The 20,695-nt window shown below is 43.5% G+C and overlaps 1 protein-coding gene across 7 annotated transcripts in view; it reads right to left on the bottom strand.

Annotated features, from left to right (window-relative positions):
* Positions 1-20,695, bottom strand: part of LOC104991163 (paralemmin-2) — a 517,429-nt gene that overhangs the window by 16,362 nt on the left and 480,372 nt on the right. For all 7 annotated transcript variants that reach the window (XM_010843550.1, XM_010843549.1, XM_010843551.1 and 4 more), the window contains one exon: positions 15,855-18,255. In XM_010843550.1, the coding sequence (XP_010841852.1) occupies positions 15,855-18,255 (2,401 nt within the window). The remainder of the gene's footprint in view (positions 1-15,854; positions 18,256-20,695) is intronic.

The following is a 20,695-nucleotide window of genomic DNA, read 5'->3' as shown; positions in this document are numbered from 1 at the left end:
GCCCTCTATGGGGTCGCATAGAGTCGGACAAGACTGAAGCGACTTAGCAGCAGCAGCGAGGAAATGAGAATACGGGGAGACGCTGTCTTAGAAGTCTACTCTAACTCAAACATTTTGCTATTCAATCAAATATATTTGGCAAGAAGATCAACCTTTACTGGTTTCAAAAAAAAGTATATGACCAGCCCATCTGGCAATTATGTAGGAAATTTTTAATTTTTAATACATTGGCACCGTTACATTAGTAACTTAATGAAACTCATTGCTTTGATCTCAATTACCCAGATCATTGGTAAAAAGTCTTTTGATATTAACAGTAAGGGTACAAATATTTGAAGGTCTTGAAATCCTCTGGAAATGGTTTCTATTTTTTATTATGAAAATTAGGAAATGCTATCATGATGCCAATGGACTTATCAATTATATTAACATTATCAAGATTTTACCACTCCTGTTTCATCTATGCTATCTACCTGTCTTCCTCCCACCACTCTGTACGAAAATATTTGAAGCAATCTCAGACCTCAGGCAATATAATTCTGGAATACTTAGTATGTATTTCTAAAAATTTTGATTGACTTTTATAATGAAGCTTTGAGAAATAATACAGCCCAGTGGCCAGCACGCAGCTCTAGAGCCAGTGTGCTTGGGTTTGAATTCATTACTTAGCAGCAAAATACCCTTGGGCAAGTTACTTGTTTCGTTTTTTTAAGTTTTTCTATCTCAGTTTCCTAATCTATAAAACTGGCACGTTGATAGAAGTACCTACCTCATACAGTTGGTACAAGAACCAAATTAATATTTATAAAGTTAATCTTTAGAACAGTAAGCATCCAGTGAGTCGTCATTATTTATTTGGAATCTCAAAGAATAATTATGTCTATGGAGTAAGAATGAGCAATTTTCTAGGGAATTCTGCATAAAAATTTGGCAACTCTTTTAAAACTAGAAACAGATACCAAAAGATCAGGTTGGTCACTTTTCAACTGACCTCTCAAGAGGTCCCAATCATCTCCTACTAGCCATTCCTCCAGTACTAAACTCCTAGAAAGACAGTCTGTATTCACTGCCTCAAACTTCACCCCTTCACACATTCCACAGTAGGACCCCTGACTCATAACACTTTGTTTATACTTCTGTAAAGCCTTTTTCACACCTTGACTTGTGTCATATCTGGTTGTTTAAACTCTTCTTCTCAGTTAAGCTATAAAGTCACCTGAAGATAGGAATCAGCTCAGTCTGAGGCTAAGAACTCCCCTAACTCATCTGAATATACACTCTCTAGGGCAGGACCTTGTCTGCCCTGGTCACTGCAGGATCCCAGCACCAACTGTGGCATCTGGCACAGGCAGGAGTTCATGGCTGTTGAATGAACCAGTAAGTCCACTGAAATACACATAGCAGCCACTAATTAAATAACTTGTGGACTGGGACAGAATTCCCAATACAGAATCTGAGCAAAGAGTTTAAATGTCTTCACCAAAGCACATGAAATAAAACGATTGTGGTCTACAGAACCATAGACACGAACAGCTTTGGAGTAACAGCAAACACATTTATACAGCATTTCAATGATAGGTTTCTTCATGTCATTTGACCCTTAAAACAACCCTGGGATGTAGTAATCAGGGGGGATGTCATGACATCTCTGAACAGTTTAGACCCTGGAGGCTCAGATGCTTAACATCAGTCCAAATTATATTAGCTAGCAACAGTCAAGGTTAGGTCTGGAATCCAAATTGTGTCGACTGTTGCTAAACTATGTAATTGGGTGTGTGCTGAAAGAGAATAACAGAAGGTGAAAAGTTACTACAGAGAAGTGGTCAGCTATTAAACATTAAAGCCATTTCCTGCTCCTCCGTCCATGGGACTTTCCAGGCAAGAGTACTGGAGTGGGGTGCCATTGCCTTCCCCGGTTTATTTCTTAGTACTCCAGCAAATCCATCCCTGAAGCCAGTTTTACCGGTTACGACCACTAGAGGTCACATGGGTAATAGGAACCAAAGACTGCTTTAGCAGGTCTGCAGTGGCAGCTTCCAGAGAAGGTGGCGGGGACGCCTGGGAGACAACAGGTTTCAGATAACCAGGCTTACGTTTGAGCCTCAGGAGAAGCAGTCACAGATCCCCAGAGAAAGGAGACACTGCACCCCACCCCCAGACCTCTGGTCTGGTTGATATCGGGGGAAGTCAGCTTGGTGGGGCTTCTCTGCTGTGATCTCCAACCACCCTGCCTCCAGTATGGTTCCAACTAAGCCTGGAATTCTCACCCCATCTTAGGAATCACACAGGTCATCAAAAACCTAGTCTGCAGCTCAATCAAGTTTTCCCCTTGATTTGTTGTCGTTCAGTTGCTAAGTCATGTCCGACTCTCTGGGACCCCATGGACTGTAGTAAACCAGGCTCCTCTGTTCATAGGGTTCTCCAGGCAACAATACTACAATGGGTTGCCATTTCCTTCAGGGGATCTTCCCAGACCAGGGATCGAACCCATGCCTCCTGCACTGGCAGGAGATTACCACTGAGCCACCAGGAAAGTCCCTTTTCCCCTTGATCAGGATGGTGAAAAATGTCTCATGCTCATCCCCCAGCAGTAGACACTGCAGACACCACCGTTTGGGCCTCATGACACAAACAAGTAAGCAAGTGATGCAAGTAATTTGCGGTACAGGCCTGAGAGGTCTCTCTCATCCTGTCTACAGCCCTGGGGGGCCTCTTGAAATTCCCTGGCCCTTAGGACACAATTCATCAGGATCTTCAAACAGTGATGGTTATCTCTGGTGTTTGCTGGCATGAACCCAGATTCCGCTACCCTCAGGTTCCATCTCCACTTGTCTCACCAAAACTTGTTCTCAGTCTGTTCAGCTGGGAAGGACTGAACAGCTAAGAGTAGCTGGAAGTGTCCTCTATTTCAATGATAAACATCCTGTTATCTAGTTTCATACCTGGGCAGAATACTCTACAAAACATTTCCCTTAAAGGAGCCCAGTTGGCATCCCTGGGGTGTCATGTAGACCTCAGGGCAGACCTGTGTTGGTCTTGGCCAAGAGCTGCTACCTGACATTTACAGAGCAGGGGTGATGTGAGTTTCACGACTGACATAGGAACCAAAAGAACAAAGCTAGATTGCAATTCGGAGTGGAGGGTAGAAAATGTTCTCAAGTTTATGTCCTACACGTGATTTTGTCCAAACTATTCCGTCTAGAGTGATTTTAGATTTAAGCATTTAAAGGTGTTTGAGGATAAGCAGCTTCACTTGGCAGGATGATGCCAAAGCTGTGTTTCTAAAATCATGTCCTATTACCTTAGCTTTGTAAGATAGTACTCAATGCTGCAAACAGTCAAAAAGACATTGGTCAAATAAATTTGAGACATACTCGACTAAAGAAAGTTTTAAATAAAACAAGATAGCTTTTCTTTACCAGAGGACTTCTCCGAAGTTTTAGTGCTAATATGATTGTGAATCTCTAGTTTAAGGATGGGTGAACAGCACTTCTCAAATTTATTTAATTACAGAACCTCATTTCATAGAAACCCTATTAACATCTCAAGTTTGGGAAATTACCATTCTATACTAGTTAACCATTAACCACCAATTGTAGGCACAGGTTCAGCTAATAATTAAGTATAGGCACAAAGCTTATGTATAAGAACTTTTATTACTGTTTCTTTGTTTATAATTACATATGTGGAACAACAAAAGCATCTGACTATGGGACAAGGGTTAAATTAGTTATGGCTTATTCAGATGTTGGTGTATTATTTAGCCATAATAAATCATGTTTTAGTCTCTCAAATTTAAAGGAATAGTTACAGTCATGGAAGATACTCAAAATACATTAAGAGAAAAAGCAGATTACAAAAGCAGAAATATTGCAGGGGTTGAAGTGTGCAGGCTCTAGAGCTCGACTGCCTGGTTTAAATCCTAGCTCATTACTTATTAGCTGTGTAAAAGTTAAAAAAAAAAGTGCACACATGACACACAGTAAAAGCTAAATCAGGGTAAGATGAACAGTCTATCGTGGGCAGAATAAAGGCTTCCACAAGCATACCCAAGCCCTGATTTCCCAAACTTGTGAATATACTTCTTTACATGGCAAAAGGACTTTGAAGGTGTGATTAAGTTAAGGACTTTGAGATGGAAGACTATTCTAGATTATCCAGTTTGGTGAAATGTAATCACAAGGGTCCTCATAAAAGAGATGGAGGAGGATCAGAGAGCGGGATCTGAAGATGCTATGCGGTTAACTTTGAAGATGAAGGAAGAGGTCACAAGCCAAGGAATGCAGGCAGCCTGCAGAACTGGAAAAGGGAGGGAAATGGTCCTCCCTAAGAGCCTCTGGAAGGAACACAGCCCCACCAACATCTTGACTGTACCCCAGAATGACTATATTTTAATCTGTTTGAAATGCTAAAGTCAAATACCACAGATTCTGTGGCTTTAACAGCAGAAATGATTTTCTCATCCTTCTGGAAGCTGCAAGTGTGAGATCAGCACAGGTGCCGGCATGCTCAGGTTCTAGTGACAGTATCCCCCCTATCGTGCAGATGGCTAACCTTCCTGCCGTGACCACACATCTCAGCGAGAGAAGGGGCTCTCTGGTCTTTCTGCATAAGGGCACTAATACCATCATGAGTGGCCTCACCCTCATGACCTCATCTAACTCTAATTATTCACAAGGGCCCTGTCTCCAACTACCATCACATCAGAGTTTAGGCCCTCACAACTTGAGGGGGGCAAAATTCAGTCCACAGCTGACACATTTCAGATTTCTGACCTTGAGAACTATGAGATAGTAAATGTGTGTTAAGTCACCATGTGCTGTGCTGTGCTCAGTCATGTCTGACTCTCTGTGGCCCCATGGACAGTAGACTGCCAAGCTCCTCTGATCATGGAATTTTCCAGGCAAGAATACTGCAGCAAGTTGCTATTTCCTACTCCAGGGCATCTTCCAAACCCAGGGATTGAAAACCATCTCTTGCATCTCCAGCACTGGCAGGTGGCTTCTTTACCACTAGTGCTACCTGGGAAGCCCTGTTAAGTCACTATATTTGTGATTTGCTACAGCAATAGTAGACTAATACACATAGAGACCTAATGTTATCTTCCATGCACGTAAGTGCATGAGAATAATTAGACATGTAGTGGTTAGGATTACAAATCACTTTTACCTTTATCCTTTGTTCTCTACATTTTTTCTGCAATAAGCATGAATTAATTTTAAATTATACAACAAGCCAGAATTTTTTTCCTTTAGGTATTACTACTCATGCTAAGAAGAGCAGATAAAGTTGAGGCTTTAAACTTCATGGACTAGGCAGATCCAGACTTTCTTGTGTCTCACCAGCCAGCACAGGCCCAGGGGACCCCTGGGCTAACCCCTCCTGGAGGCCTCAGAGAAGCACTGGTCTTGTCTGCGTGACATGGGAGGCAGACTGAGGAGCAGAGGGGGCAGCAGAATTTCACTCCCAATTCATAAATGCTGTCTCCCACGATGGGTGGAAGAAAAAACCAGGAACCATGAATTTGGGTTTCCTGTTTATTATAAATAGTTAAGACACGTTCTGATCCGGAGAGAGTGAGCCACGCCTTGACTTGCTTCTGGCTTTTCCAAACAAGATGGATTTCCCTGTGCTGATGGGGGAAGAGAGAAAACCCCACAGTTCCTCCCACTCAAGGGAACCGGAGTGGAGGCTGCATGTCCTGGGTACACAGGCGCTGCCTTTCCTGACGGCCCACACCCTCCCTCTTCAGGAACTAACTTCAGGACTAACTTCTATGAAGCCAAGAGGGTGGAGTCCTAAAGTTTAGAAAATTATTTCAGTCAAACATTAGCTTTCTGGCGAGTATCATATTCTATATACATGGCGTCTAATGTCTTAAAAATCAAAGATCCTTTGTTTCTACATTTCTCAAAAGAAAAGAGAAAGCCATCACCCACTCTTACTTAAAAACCAAACCGAACAAAGACGCCCACCAAATAACATGCCTTGGCCCAAGCCTCCTTCAATGATCTCCTTTCTTCACGGAGCCTTGGGGTGCGCTTGCAAACATCTAAACGACTCGCAGATCACCAGAAAGAAAGGAGTCCAGACTTAGGTTTTGCAATCCATTTCCTCCCAGTACAAGGGAATATCCTGCTTGTTGGATCCCACTGGCTTGTATGGTTCCAGCTGTGACCCACACACCCTTGCTCCTTTCATCTCCTCCTTTGAAGGCCCCAGGAGTGGGAGAATGCTATGATATGAATCTTCATACTATAAGTCTAGCTCAGAAATGAGAAATGAGAAATATCCCTACCTGCTGACACAAGTCTCAGAAACTTCCAAATATTACTACTTCAGGGTAAGGAGGGATGAGTTGGGATGAGTTGTCATTTCTCTGAACGGAGCTGGAAAAGGAAAACTGGAGAAGGAAAGAGTTTTGCATCTCCAGGGCAAATATAGTTTAAGACCAAAAAAAGAAAAAAATTTAACTAAACCAGTAAGAATGAAAATCATGGTAAGTAGTGAATCCTGGACCAAGATCTTTTGGTTAAACACATTTCTACCAACATGGTGAGCCTGGCTCTATGAAGAAGACAACCACCCCCTAAAAGAAAATATTTTCATAGTGATTTGTAATTTCATTCTCACCCAACATGCTTAATAATGGCCTTTGTTTTTTGAAATCACAGGTGACTACTGAAAGCTAATTGTGAACTCAGATGTTATGAGAGAAACTAAATCTAAGGAAATAACGATGAATACTTCTCAGGACTAGAACGCAATTTTATAAAGCAAGCTGTGCCATTTATGTCAGGCTCCCAATAGCTACTGAATAACTCTTAAGTAATTCTGCTAAAAGTTTTCTAAGTCTTTTCCTAAAACATAACAAAAACTGCAATAACAACAAAAATAATAATAACCCTAAAGGGAAGCCTTTTGTGCACTGACTCTATGAACTTATTGATGAGGCTGATGCTATTTTATTCCCATTTTACTGGTGAAGAAACTGAGATTTAGAGAAGTGAAGTAAGTAAGTTACACAGCTAACAAGAAGTGGAATCAGGATTTAACCTTTAGAGATGAATCCAGAGAAATGACTGTCACATTTAAGCACATAATTCTCCTTGCCCATCTTTAGTATGAATTTATATTTCAGTAATGAGAAATAAAAGATGGACTGAGAATACTGTGATGTCAGACGCATACAACTTTTGGGGAAACCTTGGATGTTTACCAAGGCCATGAGAAATAAAATACCATTACAGGTGATATGGATGTATTCCCCAGGGCTCTAATGGCCTGTCCTGCACACACTTCCCATGACCGTCCATGGTCCTCCACCCTGTAAGTAGTAAGTAGTTTATTCACAAAGATGAACTGGATCTGAAATACCAGTCTCCCTAGGGAAGCACATGGCAAGTCGCCATAGTTAGTACGAAAGTGTCACATCCTGCCCTAAAAGCCAACCGTCATGACGGCTATCTTGCTCCCAGGCCTGGCTTAGATGAAATCTAGCTCACATTTCTGATGAGGCATTAATTAGAGCAGGAGTTTTACAAGAATTAGGTCCTTTGATTCATCTCTTCATTCTCAGCTCATGACTGCATATTGATTTGCATGTGACTGAGTCTGAATCTTTGGAAGCAGCTCTCCTAACTTGGAGCACAGAGTAGCCAGACTCAGGAAAAGGAGCACCACGTGGTGTCCCCAGCAAGGCAGGTGACAACCCAGACAAGCCTGGGTATACCAGAAGACCCAGCACAATCAGCGATGACAGCAGAACCTGCTGCAGAAGGGAGTGCTGGGAAGTGTTGTTCTTTTCCAAAGTTCTATAATCCAGAATACATGATCATAGGCTTGTCACAGAACAAAGACCAGAGTCTGTGTCTTCTCAGAAGTGAGGCTGATGGGTTTAACCATGGCAGTGGCCTTTTTAAACCACTGAAGGCAATGTCCAAAAAGAACTTTGAATTCTGTAACTTGAGAAGTCCTGATTTCACCACATACCTTCATCCCTTGCCAAACTATTTTGATCTAAACTTTCTTACCAATTCCTTCCCAAATGGCATGCATTTTTTTTTTTTTTAATGAACCTATTTGCTGGGTTCAGATACAAAAAATACAAGGAGTTTCTGGTTCAAGGCAGAAGGAACTATCTTATCTTAAAGAGCAAAAGAGAACAAAAGCAGAGAGCAGACATGGTGTTCAACGAACACTAGTAAATGAATTTGGTCAGCTCTGGCCCCACTTCGCCAGAAGTGTTCAGGCAATGGAGTGAACACGTTTTCCCCCTCATCCTCAGATTAAGAAACAGATTCCTTGCTTGAGTGCCTGTTCCTTTCAGACAGTGAAAGGAACAGTGAGCCTCTCTCTAGAGTGAATGACCGAGTTTCCTCCTGGGCATAAACGTTTGTTCAGGAAGAACACACAAGAGCAGCCAGGCTAGATGGCTGACATGGACGATGTTAGTCCCTAGGCCATCTGCTTAGATTTTGGGACAGAACCAGCAGTTTTCCCTACTGTAATTTGAAGCACTGGAATTAAGTTCTGAAAGCACAAAGGAACCATCCTAGGTCACTAGGGTAGCACTGTCTCATGGCCTCTGCAAGAAAATTCATCCACCTAGACCACTGGGAGCAGAGGACTCCAGAGCAATCATGGCTCCAAAAAGGAGAGGGAGGAGGACCCAGAGAAAACAGGGGTTAGCCCTGAGACTGGGGAGAGGGTAGAGGGAGACTTGAGTGGAGAGAGGGACTGTTACTATGCATCTCATAGACCTCAGAAGCGGACGAGCAGGTCCAGCAGAGGACAAGAAGTGTACAAAGACTATGGCCTCTGAAGTCAAACAAGCCTGAGCTTGAACCTGGCTTTTCCACTTGCTAGCTGGGTGACCTCAGGCAACTGGCCTAATCTCTCTGGGCTCTGTTACTGAAAACGGAATAATACCACAGGTTAATGATCCCTTAAGCGACAATTCCAACCCCCTCCCCGGCCCCACCCCACCCCCAAAAAAATTTTATCATAACTTCTTTGGCAACAAAACCTGATGTGAACCAGCATGAGCGTCTTCTTGGTCTTTACTGATCGCACTTAATAGAACTAACTCTTCCTAAGTTTCACAACAGAAATTGAATTTGATGACAGGTGTTGCCCTGGACCTTACTGGGTATGTTAAATACTATTACATGCATTGAACGGCTTTTCTACATACACTTTATGGCCTTTCTAACATAAGAAAAATGTGGACTATATCTGGAAAAATATGGAATATACTCTCAAGAGTTTGGATAATTTGGATTCTATCTTGGAGGGCTGTTGGGGAGACTAAATGTGAAAATGAAAAGGAGTAAACTGTGTATGAAGGAATCAGAGTAGTACTCAACGTTAAGGTCTTGGTGAGTTGTAGCTAGCATGATTAGGCTTGTGTCACCAGCGAAAGTTCAGGGAACATGTTGGTAGATATAACTGTCTGTAGGACACCACATTCAGCTTTAGAACCTTACACAAGGACTTCCCTGGAAGTCCAGTGGTTAAGGCACTTCCACTGCAGAAGACATGAGACTGACCCCTGGTTGCGGAGTTAAGATTCCATATGCCTGTAGCATGGTCAAATAAACAAAATTGTAAAACAAAACAAAAAAAGAACCTTTACACAGTCAGCTGGGCCCCTGGAAGTGGCACAATTTGTACTTGCCAGCAGGACAGGGAAATCCTAGGCACTCCTGAAGGACAGCCCTCTCTTAGCTGGACCTGGGCGGGGGAATACTTCCATCAGTCACACACACAAGGTCTTCTACTCTGTGGAGGACTGGGGGCATCTCAAGTGAGACTCATACAAGGAGATCAAAGGAGTCAATCCTAAAGGAAATCAACCCTGAATATTCAGTGGAAGGACTGATGCTGAAGCTCTAATACTCTGGCCACCTGATGTGTACAGTCAACTCATTGGAAAAGACTCATGCTGGGAAACATTGGGAGCAGGAGAAGAGAGGGCGGCAGAGGATGAGACAGTTAGATAGCATCACCAACCCAATGGACGTGAATTTGAGCAACTCCAGGAGATAGTGATGGACAGGGAAGCCTGGAGCACTGTAGTCAAAGAGACATGACTTCACAACTGAACAGCAACAAGTGAGACTCAACCTAATCCAGCTGTTTATCGTGGAACGAGGCCACCAAGCTCTGCTGTCTGAATACTGTGCTGATATAAATACTTTTTTCCGCCTAGGACATTTTCTTTGTGAGAGTGGAAGATAATGAAGGGAAAAGAAAAGTACCCAGTCCAAAAACTTTATAATAATATGATAATCACACATGCAATCTTAATTCAAACTGACCACAGAAGTAAAAAAAACCCTTGGAAATTTTATTTTCATAAGGTGTATAACTATTACATCTTTCCACATATTAAAAGACCTCAACAGACAAGTTATGGGACTCAATATTCATATCTTTGCCTTGACCGCTATCCAGAATGTTCTACTGGGCAAACTGTCTGACTTGGTAAATCAATTCAACACCTGGCATGAAAATGCAAACTAGTTCAAAAAACTATGCTAATCATCACCTAACTAACTGGGTTTCTCTGGCCTGCCAAGAACTGGGAAGTGTAATCAGGATATCTAATAATAGACACAGCGCTAAAGAGAGAACTGTCCGTTGACACCCTTCCTAATGAAAAGACATTTTGAAAAGGTCTTGATTGTAACTTGAGTAAAATGTTTGGGTTTCCCTCCCAAACTCATTCCTCAAGGGTGTTTTACGGCAGTGTGGAGGTTGAGTACCTGCTGAAGAGCTTCCTTTATTCTCTAAGTACCATCCCACATCTTGGGAGCATAGCTTCTCTTATAACCCAGGGCACTCGTCAAAATGGTGGCAGGCCTTTTAGACCTACGTAGAAAAGAAGCCCGTGGGACAGACTCGGGAGAGCGGAATGACTTTTAAAATCCATCAATTCCCGGATGAAGGCAGGATAGCTTTAGCGGTGTGGAGATAATCACCCCTTTGAAAAGTCCTCCCTGGCTTCCCACTGACCACAGGATAAAGTGTAAAATCTAAAACCTTTAGCATGATTCACATAGCTCTTCACTGTCTGGCTCCAAATCAACTTTCTTTTGTTTTGTTTTATATCTCTTCCTTTAACCCACCCTAACTTTATTTAAGCACCTCAAATGTGCTCTTCCTTTGGGGCCTCTCTAAGGGCCCTTCCTTGTGACTGGAACGTCCTTTCCCTTTCCCTGAACAAAACTTCCACGCCTTCAGTTCAAAGCTTAGATGATAGTTTCGAGAGAAAGGAAGACTTTCTTTACCCTCCCCATAAGGTGGTCTTCCTGGCCCCATGCTAACACAGGTCTCCACGCTCCTCTGTGATGAAACAGCTATCTTTGTTGGCTGCTTCTATTACCGAACTAAGTTCCCTGATGGTGGGGACTTTATCTGCCTTTTTCATTTCTGTATGAACAAATGCCACACAAACTCTATTTAAACTCTTCTTCCTTTAAAAATCACATTAGAGGGACTTTCCTAGAAGTCCAGTGGTTAAGACTTCGACTTCCAATGCAGGGGGTGGGAGCTCCATCTCTGGTTGAGGAGCTAGATTCTATAGGCCTCATGGCCAACCCACCCCTGACCCGCAACACAGAAATGATATTGTAACAAATTCAAAAGACTTGAAAAATAGTCCATATTAAAAAAGAAAAAAAAGCTTTAAATAAAAAAATTACATAAGAACCAATGAGATTAAATTTCCATAAAATTTCTCCTAATAATTCGTCTTTGAAAATGACTACATACTTTTGAAAACAGAATCCCATCATCCTCCAGTCTCAAAAGGGAAGAGAACCAAATGCAATAACAAGTATCTTTTCAACACCCGGGGAAATATTTGGAAAGCACTTCTCTTTCCTTATCACATTTTGGCTCTCAGTGAATTTTACTTGCCTTAAGATTTTAGGATTCCAACATGTCACCAGCCTAATTTCTACTATAGATGTTAAAAAGTGTATTTTTCATCACTTAATATCAAATTGTCACTCTGAGTCATGCAATGAACTGGCTGAATCTCCTCTAATGGCATGAAACATAGAGTAGTAGAGTAGGGACTCGGCAACATCTTCATTCACAAAACCAAAACTGGAACCAACAGTTCTGATCCTCACCATGAATGGTCCAGTTTGGTGGCTCAGAGTGATGTGTCAGCCTCCTTCCTGATCACAAATTAAGAAGCTGGCTGGCCAAACAATAATCTGAACATTTCCAGGCATGGATAGAAAAAAATTGCCTTTTGCATTTTTTTTTGCCTTTTGCATTGCGTTTCTTTCAGTCCATGTTGTAATTCTGGGGAAGTCCTGCCATCTACTTTCAGGGCTCTAGAGATAAACATGAAGAAATGAGCTGCAAAACAGGTCATTATCATGACTGTGCTCAGTGTGACACACAGACCCAAGCAAGCTTGCAGGGATGAATTACCATTTTACTAAAGGAGCAGGAATCAACCCTGTGGGGATGGAATATGGGGGGAGGAGATTAACATTAGCATAGGCGGAAGTATAAAGAAATCAACAAGGGGCTGCAGGGGGCATACCTTAGGATTCTGTCTTGTTTAAAAGTCTGGCGGGAAGCCTGACAAACCACAGCAGGTCAGGAAAGTGTTGAAATATCTTAATTTTTGTTTGTGTGCTAGAAAAATATGGACGCAATATGGTAAGGGGTTCAGTTAAGAGGTGGAGAGGAGAAAATTGAAAATACCACTGAGCATATGCAATGTACAGAAGGTCCTAGGTAAGTGGGACAGCTGTAACTGATCAGAGCCATGGAATCTGCCTGCCATGTGAGCAGAAGTTGCTGAGGTACCTGCAAAGACTTCCTCCATTAGTGAGACTGCAGGCTCTTATGGAGGTCCTTTACAATCACACCCTTGTGATGGTAGGCTCCCCAGACTGGGATGAATTCAGTGGTACCAAATCTTTTTCCAGAATACCATACAGAATGCCCAACTGCATCTCTGTGCCAAGCCAGCCCACAAGAATTTGAAGTGAACTTGACAAGTAAGGACCTTTAGGGAAAGCCAGCAAGTCACCATTAAGCAGAGACCAAAAAAACCTCCCCTGAAAGTCTTCTGTGCCTCACTCACTCAGTTGCCTATTACCCCGTAACTTGAAGGAATTAAGAAACATATCAGGAGAGTCACCATGCTATTCCTCTTCCTGCTCCCTCCCCTTTCCTTCCTGAACAATTTAGTCCAAAAGCCATTAGGTGGGGCTGATTGAGACAGGTTTCTGCAAGGAGCGGGGGAGGAGCCACAGTGGCCCAGAGTGGTGTGTGGGAGCCAGAGCAAGGTGGGCAGGGAGACGGGTGACCCAATATAGGGTGTTGGGGTCCAAGATGGGTGAGGAACGTGCAGGGGACAGCAGTGTCTACCTAAAAAGATGTTTGGTGAGGAAAACAGTGGATTGGTTCCACAGGGGGGAACTGATCAAATAATAGATAAATGAAGAATAATAGGAACCAGGTATCTTGTTGCCAAGGAGAAGGTTACAAATCTGCAAAGAGAGAAGATGAACCATGTGGTATTAGATTAAAATTAAAGGTATCAGGGTGAGGTCATGGTTTTCAGTAGGTAGGTAGATAGGTAGGTAAGATAGGTAGGTAGGTAGACAGATCAATTAATTGATATATCAACAGATAGACTTCTGACCATTGAGAGTGCCTGGGAACAGTGCCTATCTAATAGCAGTGAGCACACCAAGCACCCAGATCTTGGTTTCTAAATACCACTAAAAATACCACCATTCTCCACTAACAAGAACTAATGCTCTTTATTGAAAGGGCTGATTCCAGGGTTAGGAAAGTACAAGATGAGACTGAAACATTTTGCAGCACCAGAAAGTAAAGATATGCCCAAATAATGGAGACATGTCAAAAGGGCACTAAAGTGAGCTTGAAAGGGCTCCTATGAACTATATTTGAGTAGTTAAGGATAAAAATAATAACAGAAATGGATTATAACCTACTAAATATAACAGGAATCCATGAGACCATCTATTATAGAGAGGGATGAAGATTACATACAGAGCACCAAAGTATTTCCCCACAGAATATTTGTTAATCATAAAAAGTAACTTTACTGTGTAGAAGCCTGGCAAACACTCCTTCAATCAAGCCATCAAAATCAGTATTAAGTGAAAAAAGTTAACATCTGCCTCTGTAATGGGACAAACTGACACGATATCCTACCTGATTGAATACTGTGAGAATAAGCATCAGTTCTGTGTTATTCCTCCCCAAGATGCATAACCCAAACATAATCACGTGAAAATATCTGACAAACCCAAACTGAGGGACATTCTACAAAACTGGGGGTGACTGAGCATCATGCTGGCAGCTTACTCTTATACATTTCTAAATAAAAACTATATTGGTACTTCACTAGGGGACTTTCCTTTAGCTTCGAGATTGTTTCAAAATTTAAAGGTTAATATGGAAAGAGTTAACTTGTGTCATTATAGATTTGATCTTGATTAAGGAATCAAGATGGGATTAAGGTCTGGAAGAAGAAGAAAAGGAGAAAGATAGTGCTAAGTCATGTACGACTCTTGCAACCCTATGGACTGTAGCCTGCCAGCCTCCTCTGTCCCTGGGATTTTCCAAGCAAGAATACTGGAGTGGATTGCCATTTCCTTCTCCAGGGGATGTTCCTGACCCAGGAATCGAACCCAGGTCTCAAGCATTGCGGGCAGTTATCGACTGAGCTACGTGGGAAACCCAAGGTCTGAATAGACCTGGGAAGCCCAAGGTCTGAATAGACCAAGCTAAATACAGTAATTATACGGTAAGGCAACACTTCTGAAATTCTCTCCAGTGAAGGAATAGTTTTTCTGCCCTGTCCATTATGGACCAATACTTTAAAAAAAAACACAAAATCCTACACTTGGATTTGAAGACGGTATCAAATTGCTCCAAGAGTTTTCAAACTCATTACCAATGTCTGGACTGAGCTTAGCATGGACCAAGAATAGCCATAAATGAGCTCAGACCACACTTTGAGCAGCCCTTCTCTGTGGCAGGATGTGCGGTTCCCCAAGTAACATCATATCCAAATGGGAAATAAAAATTACTGGTCACACTGTTATCCATAATGGTAACAACAATAGTTATCACTGAAATTAACATCAACCATCTATACAAAATATTCAAGATAGGGAACTGTCCAAGCAATGGGAGGAGATTAGAGGCTTGTCTTTTACATAGAGAACTCAACTTCTCCAAAAGGGTCACAGAACACAAATAGATATGATGACCTTGATTCCAAAGTAATTGCTTTATGGTGATTTAAGGAAAGACAAATCCCATTATACAGAAGATGGACAGAAACATCTTCTATGGGTCAATCTGCAGTACCAACCCATAACTGTCATTGCTGGGAAGAGACTCAGCATCCAGAAGGGGTTAGGAGAAGACATTCCCAAACCAGATAGGCTTGATTTAACTGCAGATACAGAGGGTCAAGTTACTGATGTCAACACAGTCCACACGACAGCCGACTCTAGGTCGGCACCACACACAGCCTAGCTCAACCAAGAGAGAACAATAAACAGAGAACAACTCTCCATATTACAGGAAGGCCAGAGCAGAAGGACAAGAAAGGAGCCATTACACCTTCTGGGGAACGGCGAACACCATCCAGGCTCAAGGGTCTTCCAGAAGACACTCTGACATCCCCATTGTGTGCCTCTGAACACTGGGATCCCTGGACCAGTGTCTCCATGACACTGAGATAGCCACGCACAGAGGTGGCTCCACGCTGTAAGCTGGAATCAACAACACCGATTTCTGCAGCATCTGTCTCTGGCCTGCGACACTTCACTTACCTGGAGCAGTTTTGTAGCACGATGCTCGGGAGGGCAGTGATGGGGCGTTCTTTGCCTTGGGGCTCTGGGTACTCTGCAAGACTTGCCTCTGCCGCTTCAGCTCTTCTTCCCTTTCCTGGGCTGCTCGGATCTCTTCTTCAATCATGGACAAAGTCCGCTGCTTTCTGGACCTCAGCTTGAAGGGCCCAACCATTACATCAGACTCTTGAGTGGCCAGGAGCGAGGCTGTGCTTCTCAACTCAGCCGCTTCCGAGTACTTGCTGAAGTAGCTCCCTTCCGGCCTGGTCTCCTCCATGTTTATTGGGCCACTGGGCTGTACCGCTGGCAGTGGCTGGGAGGGCCCCCTTTCCCTGAGCACCCTGTCTTCAGTAGACAGAATCTTTGGCAATACATCCCTTTTCTCTTGAACAGGGGAGGACACCTGAGGTGGTTCAAACATGCTCTGAGGCTTCTCTGAGCTGGGAGCCCTGGGGCCAGCTTTCTCTTGACTTACTTGAGGTCCCTGTTGTTCTGCTCCACCCTTGGTGGTTTCAGACCCAGCTCTGTCTATTTGCTCGGCGATGGCTTGTTGAATGGCATTCTGCACCAGGAGACCAGCCTGATATTCCAAGGGGTCATCAACTGACGCAGAGTCTCCCAGTGTGGACAAAGGGGAATAGAAACCATGATCACTGAATGACTTGGAGACCCCTTCTCCTCGGCCCTCTGAGGGGTTGTCAGTCTGGGGAGTCTGGGGCAGAGAAAAATCGGCCAGTGAATTCTCCTGCAGGGCATTGGTTGTCTCATTGGAGGCCCCACTGTCGCTGATATTGTCCATGCTGAAGTCATTGGACAGGGTCTCCAGGACGGTGGTATCCTGGGATCTCACCGACAGCTCATCCAAACCAGAGTCCAGCTCCTCTTGAGTCAAAGAGACATTGACTGACCTTGAAAACTGATCCAAGATCCCAGGGTCGTCATCCTTGACCACGGTGAGGACGGCCCGAGCACTCGTGAACTCACCATCCTCTGCCCACAGTTTGGATAAGGGCCCACGTTTAGAGGGCTCACTGTACGGCCCTTCCTTTCCCTGGGGAGCTGTGCTGCCCTGGCCCCCTCCTCCAGAAGACTGACTCTCTGGGGCACAGTGGGCTTTCTGCCCCTTGGCTGCTGAGGAGTCTTCAGGAGGTGCCCCGACAGAAGCTGGTCTGGAGATGGTCAGTGTCTTGTCTGAGTTGATGGACCCCAGAGGTTTGTAGAAGGGCTTGATGGAGAAGAGCCTGGGTGTACTCTGGCCCCTGGCCACTGTCTGCCTGGAATTCTCCATCTGCTGGAACTGTTTGCGCGCCGCGGAGAAGTCTATCTGCTCCGTGACGATGTCCTCCTTTGGGTGGTCAGTCACAGAGGGATGCTCCCGTGAGGGTGCGGGGGCCGTGCAGAGCTGTGGTGGGGGCTGCTGCTGCTGCTGTTGCATCAGCAGTTGCTCCTGCTGCGCCCTCCTCTCCTTGCGCTCCTTGTACTTTTTGTGCGACTCCAGATGTTCCTCATCCAGTTGCTCCTCGATGGTCTTCTCCTGCGGAGGGTTCCACCATTTTGCGGCGATACCAGGGTTCTTCTTCACGGCCTGACTCCGGATGAGTTCCCGCCTCTCCTTTTCCAGCTCCAGCATCTCTTCTGAAGGCCTCACTTTCCTGACACGGTACTGTTCTTTCTCACTCTCGTCATCCTCGAAGAGCTTGGAGGGCTTCTTGTCCTCGTGGAAGGCACGCAGCTCGAACTTGGCTTCCTTTTTGAGCGTGGTAAGCGTCACCTCCCCGTCCCGGGAGGAGCACCGTGAGCTGGTGGAGGAGCTGGGGCTCACGGGCACCTGCAGGCTGTCCCCCAATACGTCTCGAGGCTGCTCAGGGGGGTGGCCGTTGGCTCTTCTGCCCTCGGCCATGGTGTCAGAGTCGCTTTGATGGAGCTCCAGGTGCGGAGGAGCCTGTCTGCCAGCTGCCCTCTCGGTGACTTCCGGCTGGACAGCCGCGGGGGTGGGCGGGCTTGGGCTTCCGGCCAAGATGGCTGCTCCAGGCTCCGGGGAGGATGTGCCGTTGTAGGTTCCGTCCACAGCAGACTCACAGCAGTTGGCCTCCAGCACCTCGTCTAGATATCGGATCTCTCTGGCCACGTCATTATCCAGAGATTCGTGGTGATCAGCAAGGAGGCCATTGTGGGGGGTTGAGTAGAAAGGGGAGGGGTGGTCCATGGAATGTGGAGTCGAGGTGATTCCGGTAACACTCTTACATTCTGCAACAGAGACCTCAATTTCCATGTTCTTGTGATCTGGGGGAAGAGAGCTGGTGATAGATTCCAGGGCTTTGGCACTACAGTTGTCTCTCTCGTGTTTTAGCCGGGTATCATCCTCAGAAAGCTCGGGAGGCTTCTGGAATAAAGAGAAAACAGAAATCAGAGTTAACGACCTCATTGCTTATGGATGTGAACCTCAGACATGAGCTGATAATTAACTGGAAGGAAAACTGAACAACAATGGCAGAATCTTTTGAATAAAGGTTTCTCTTCTAAAAAGGCCTTCATATATTCATTTTGTTACAGTAACAAGTACCTAAACTTTCTTAATTTTACAGATTCCATTTTGCTTACCTGGTGTCCATAAAATTCTAATTAAATGCTAGTTCCATTTTTACATTTAAAAGTAAACTGGGATTTGGATCATCTGATGACATTGCTCAAATAATTTCTGAAGTGGAAGAGATTAAGTATCAATTGTACCACAACTTTTCAAAATATTTCATGGCAGATTTTCTGTAGAAATGTTAATAGAACTATTGTAATGTCCCCAGCTATAAAAAAGAAGGCCCTTTTGCAGGAACCAATCTTGAAAACATGATTCTCTGCCAGATGTAATGCAATTATTCTGTAGACAGGAAACTTTTAGGAAAATTTTTCCAAAATAAAATACTGGAAAACAGTAAATCTCTTCAATGGCCCCTTGAGAGCTACCGTATCCCACTGCATGCCTGAAATTGACCATGTGCATTATAAACACAGAACCAAAGCCACTGACTCACACAGTTCTATTCCCTGGAACAACATCAAAACAATGCTCCTTAGTTAAGGAGTGAATGTTGCTTTGAAAGGCTAGACAACACCACCTCCCATCTAGTTCCTAAAATGCTTTATATGTGACAGCTCCAATTTTGTGATTAAATAAGAAAACTATCTTTTTTAATGTTTTTAAATGTATCATGTTTTTCATTAGTTATCTATTGCATGTCAGTTTATTTGGCATTAGTTAAGATTAATTTTCAAACTGTAGGATCATATTTTTTCATACCAAAGGTCTCTGGTTTATCTCAGAAAATTCAGCGGTAAGTTGTGAGCTTAATTTGAGTTCCCTCAAGTATTTCACTAATACTTTTGTCAGCTCTGTTTCACGTCTTAGGTCTAGAGGGTACCTGCTATTATGGATATAATACAGTGCAAATTGCAATATTATATAATTTTTTATTTAAACATTAAAGATTTAGAACATACTATTAAAACACCACCTGGGATAATCCTCAGTGGATTAATTTCAGAATTCTTTCAAGAAAAGTGATGATTATGGATTTGTTCATAATACCTAGAAAAACATGGAAGTTCACGCCATATGCTCTGCATTGCTGTCAGAATGTTGAGAAACTCTCACTGGTCAACCAGGAACTGGAAGGTTATCCACAAACTGAGGAGGGTTTCCTTCACTGTTTCCCACCTTCTTCTTTACACTTAATCAATCAAATAATATGTATTCCTTCTTCAATAATAGACAATAAATATTCCTTCTTTGTCAAAACCTTCTGGTCTCAAAGGACCTTCCACTCTTGATCTGGTCTTTGTCAAAGTCTGATACTTAAGATTTATAATCTCTACTACCACACAATTGCACTCATCTCACACGCTAGTAAAGTAATGCTCAAAATTCTCCAAGCCAGGCTTCAGCAATATGTGAACCGTGAACTTGCTGATGTTCAAGCTGGTTTTAGAAAAGGCAGAGGAACCAGAGATCAAATTGCCAACATCCGCTGGATCATGGAAAAGCAAGAGAGTTCCAGAAAAACATCTATTTCTGCTTTATTGACTATGCCAAAGCCTTTGACTGTGTGGATCACAATAAACTGTGGAAAATTCTGAAAGACATGGGAATACCAGACCACCTGACCTGCCTCTTGATAAATTTGTATGTAGGCCAGGAAGCAACAGTTAGAACTGGACATGGAACAACAGATTGGTTCCAAATAGGAAAAGGAGTACGTCAAGGCTGTATATTGTCACCCTGTTTACTTAACTTATATGCAGAGTACATCATGAGAAATGCTGGGCTGGAAGAAACACAAGCTGGAATCAAGATTGCTGGGAGAAATATCAATAACCTCAGATATGCAGATGACACCACCCTTATGGCAGAAAGTGAAGAGGAACTAAAAAGCCTCTTGATGAAAGTGAAAGAGGAGAGTGAAAAAGTTGGCTTAAAAAGCTCAACATTCAGAAAACGAAGATCATGGCATCCGGTCCCATCACTTCATGGGAAATAGATGGGGAAACAGTGGAAACAGTGTCAGACTTTATTTTTCTGGGCTCCAAAATCACTACAGATGGTGACTGCAGCCATGAAATTAAAAGACACTCCTTGGAAGGAAAGTTATGACCAACCTAGATAGCATATTGAAAAGCAGAGACATTACTTTGCCAACAAAGGTTCGTCTAGTCAAGGCTATGGTTTTTCCTGTGGTCATGTATGGATGTGAGAGTTGGACTGTGAAGAAGGCTGAGCGCTGAAGAATTGATGCTTTTGAACTGTGGTGTTGGAGAAGACTCTTGAGAGT

The sequence above is a fragment of the Bison bison genome, unplaced genomic scaffold, assembly GCF_000754665.1.
Source record: "Bison bison bison isolate TAMUID 2011002044 unplaced genomic scaffold, Bison_UMD1.0 scf7180017864183, whole genome shotgun sequence".
NCBI lineage: Eukaryota > Metazoa > Chordata > Mammalia > Artiodactyla > Bovidae > Bison > Bison bison.
This window is presented reverse-complemented; position numbering and strand designations above follow the sequence as displayed.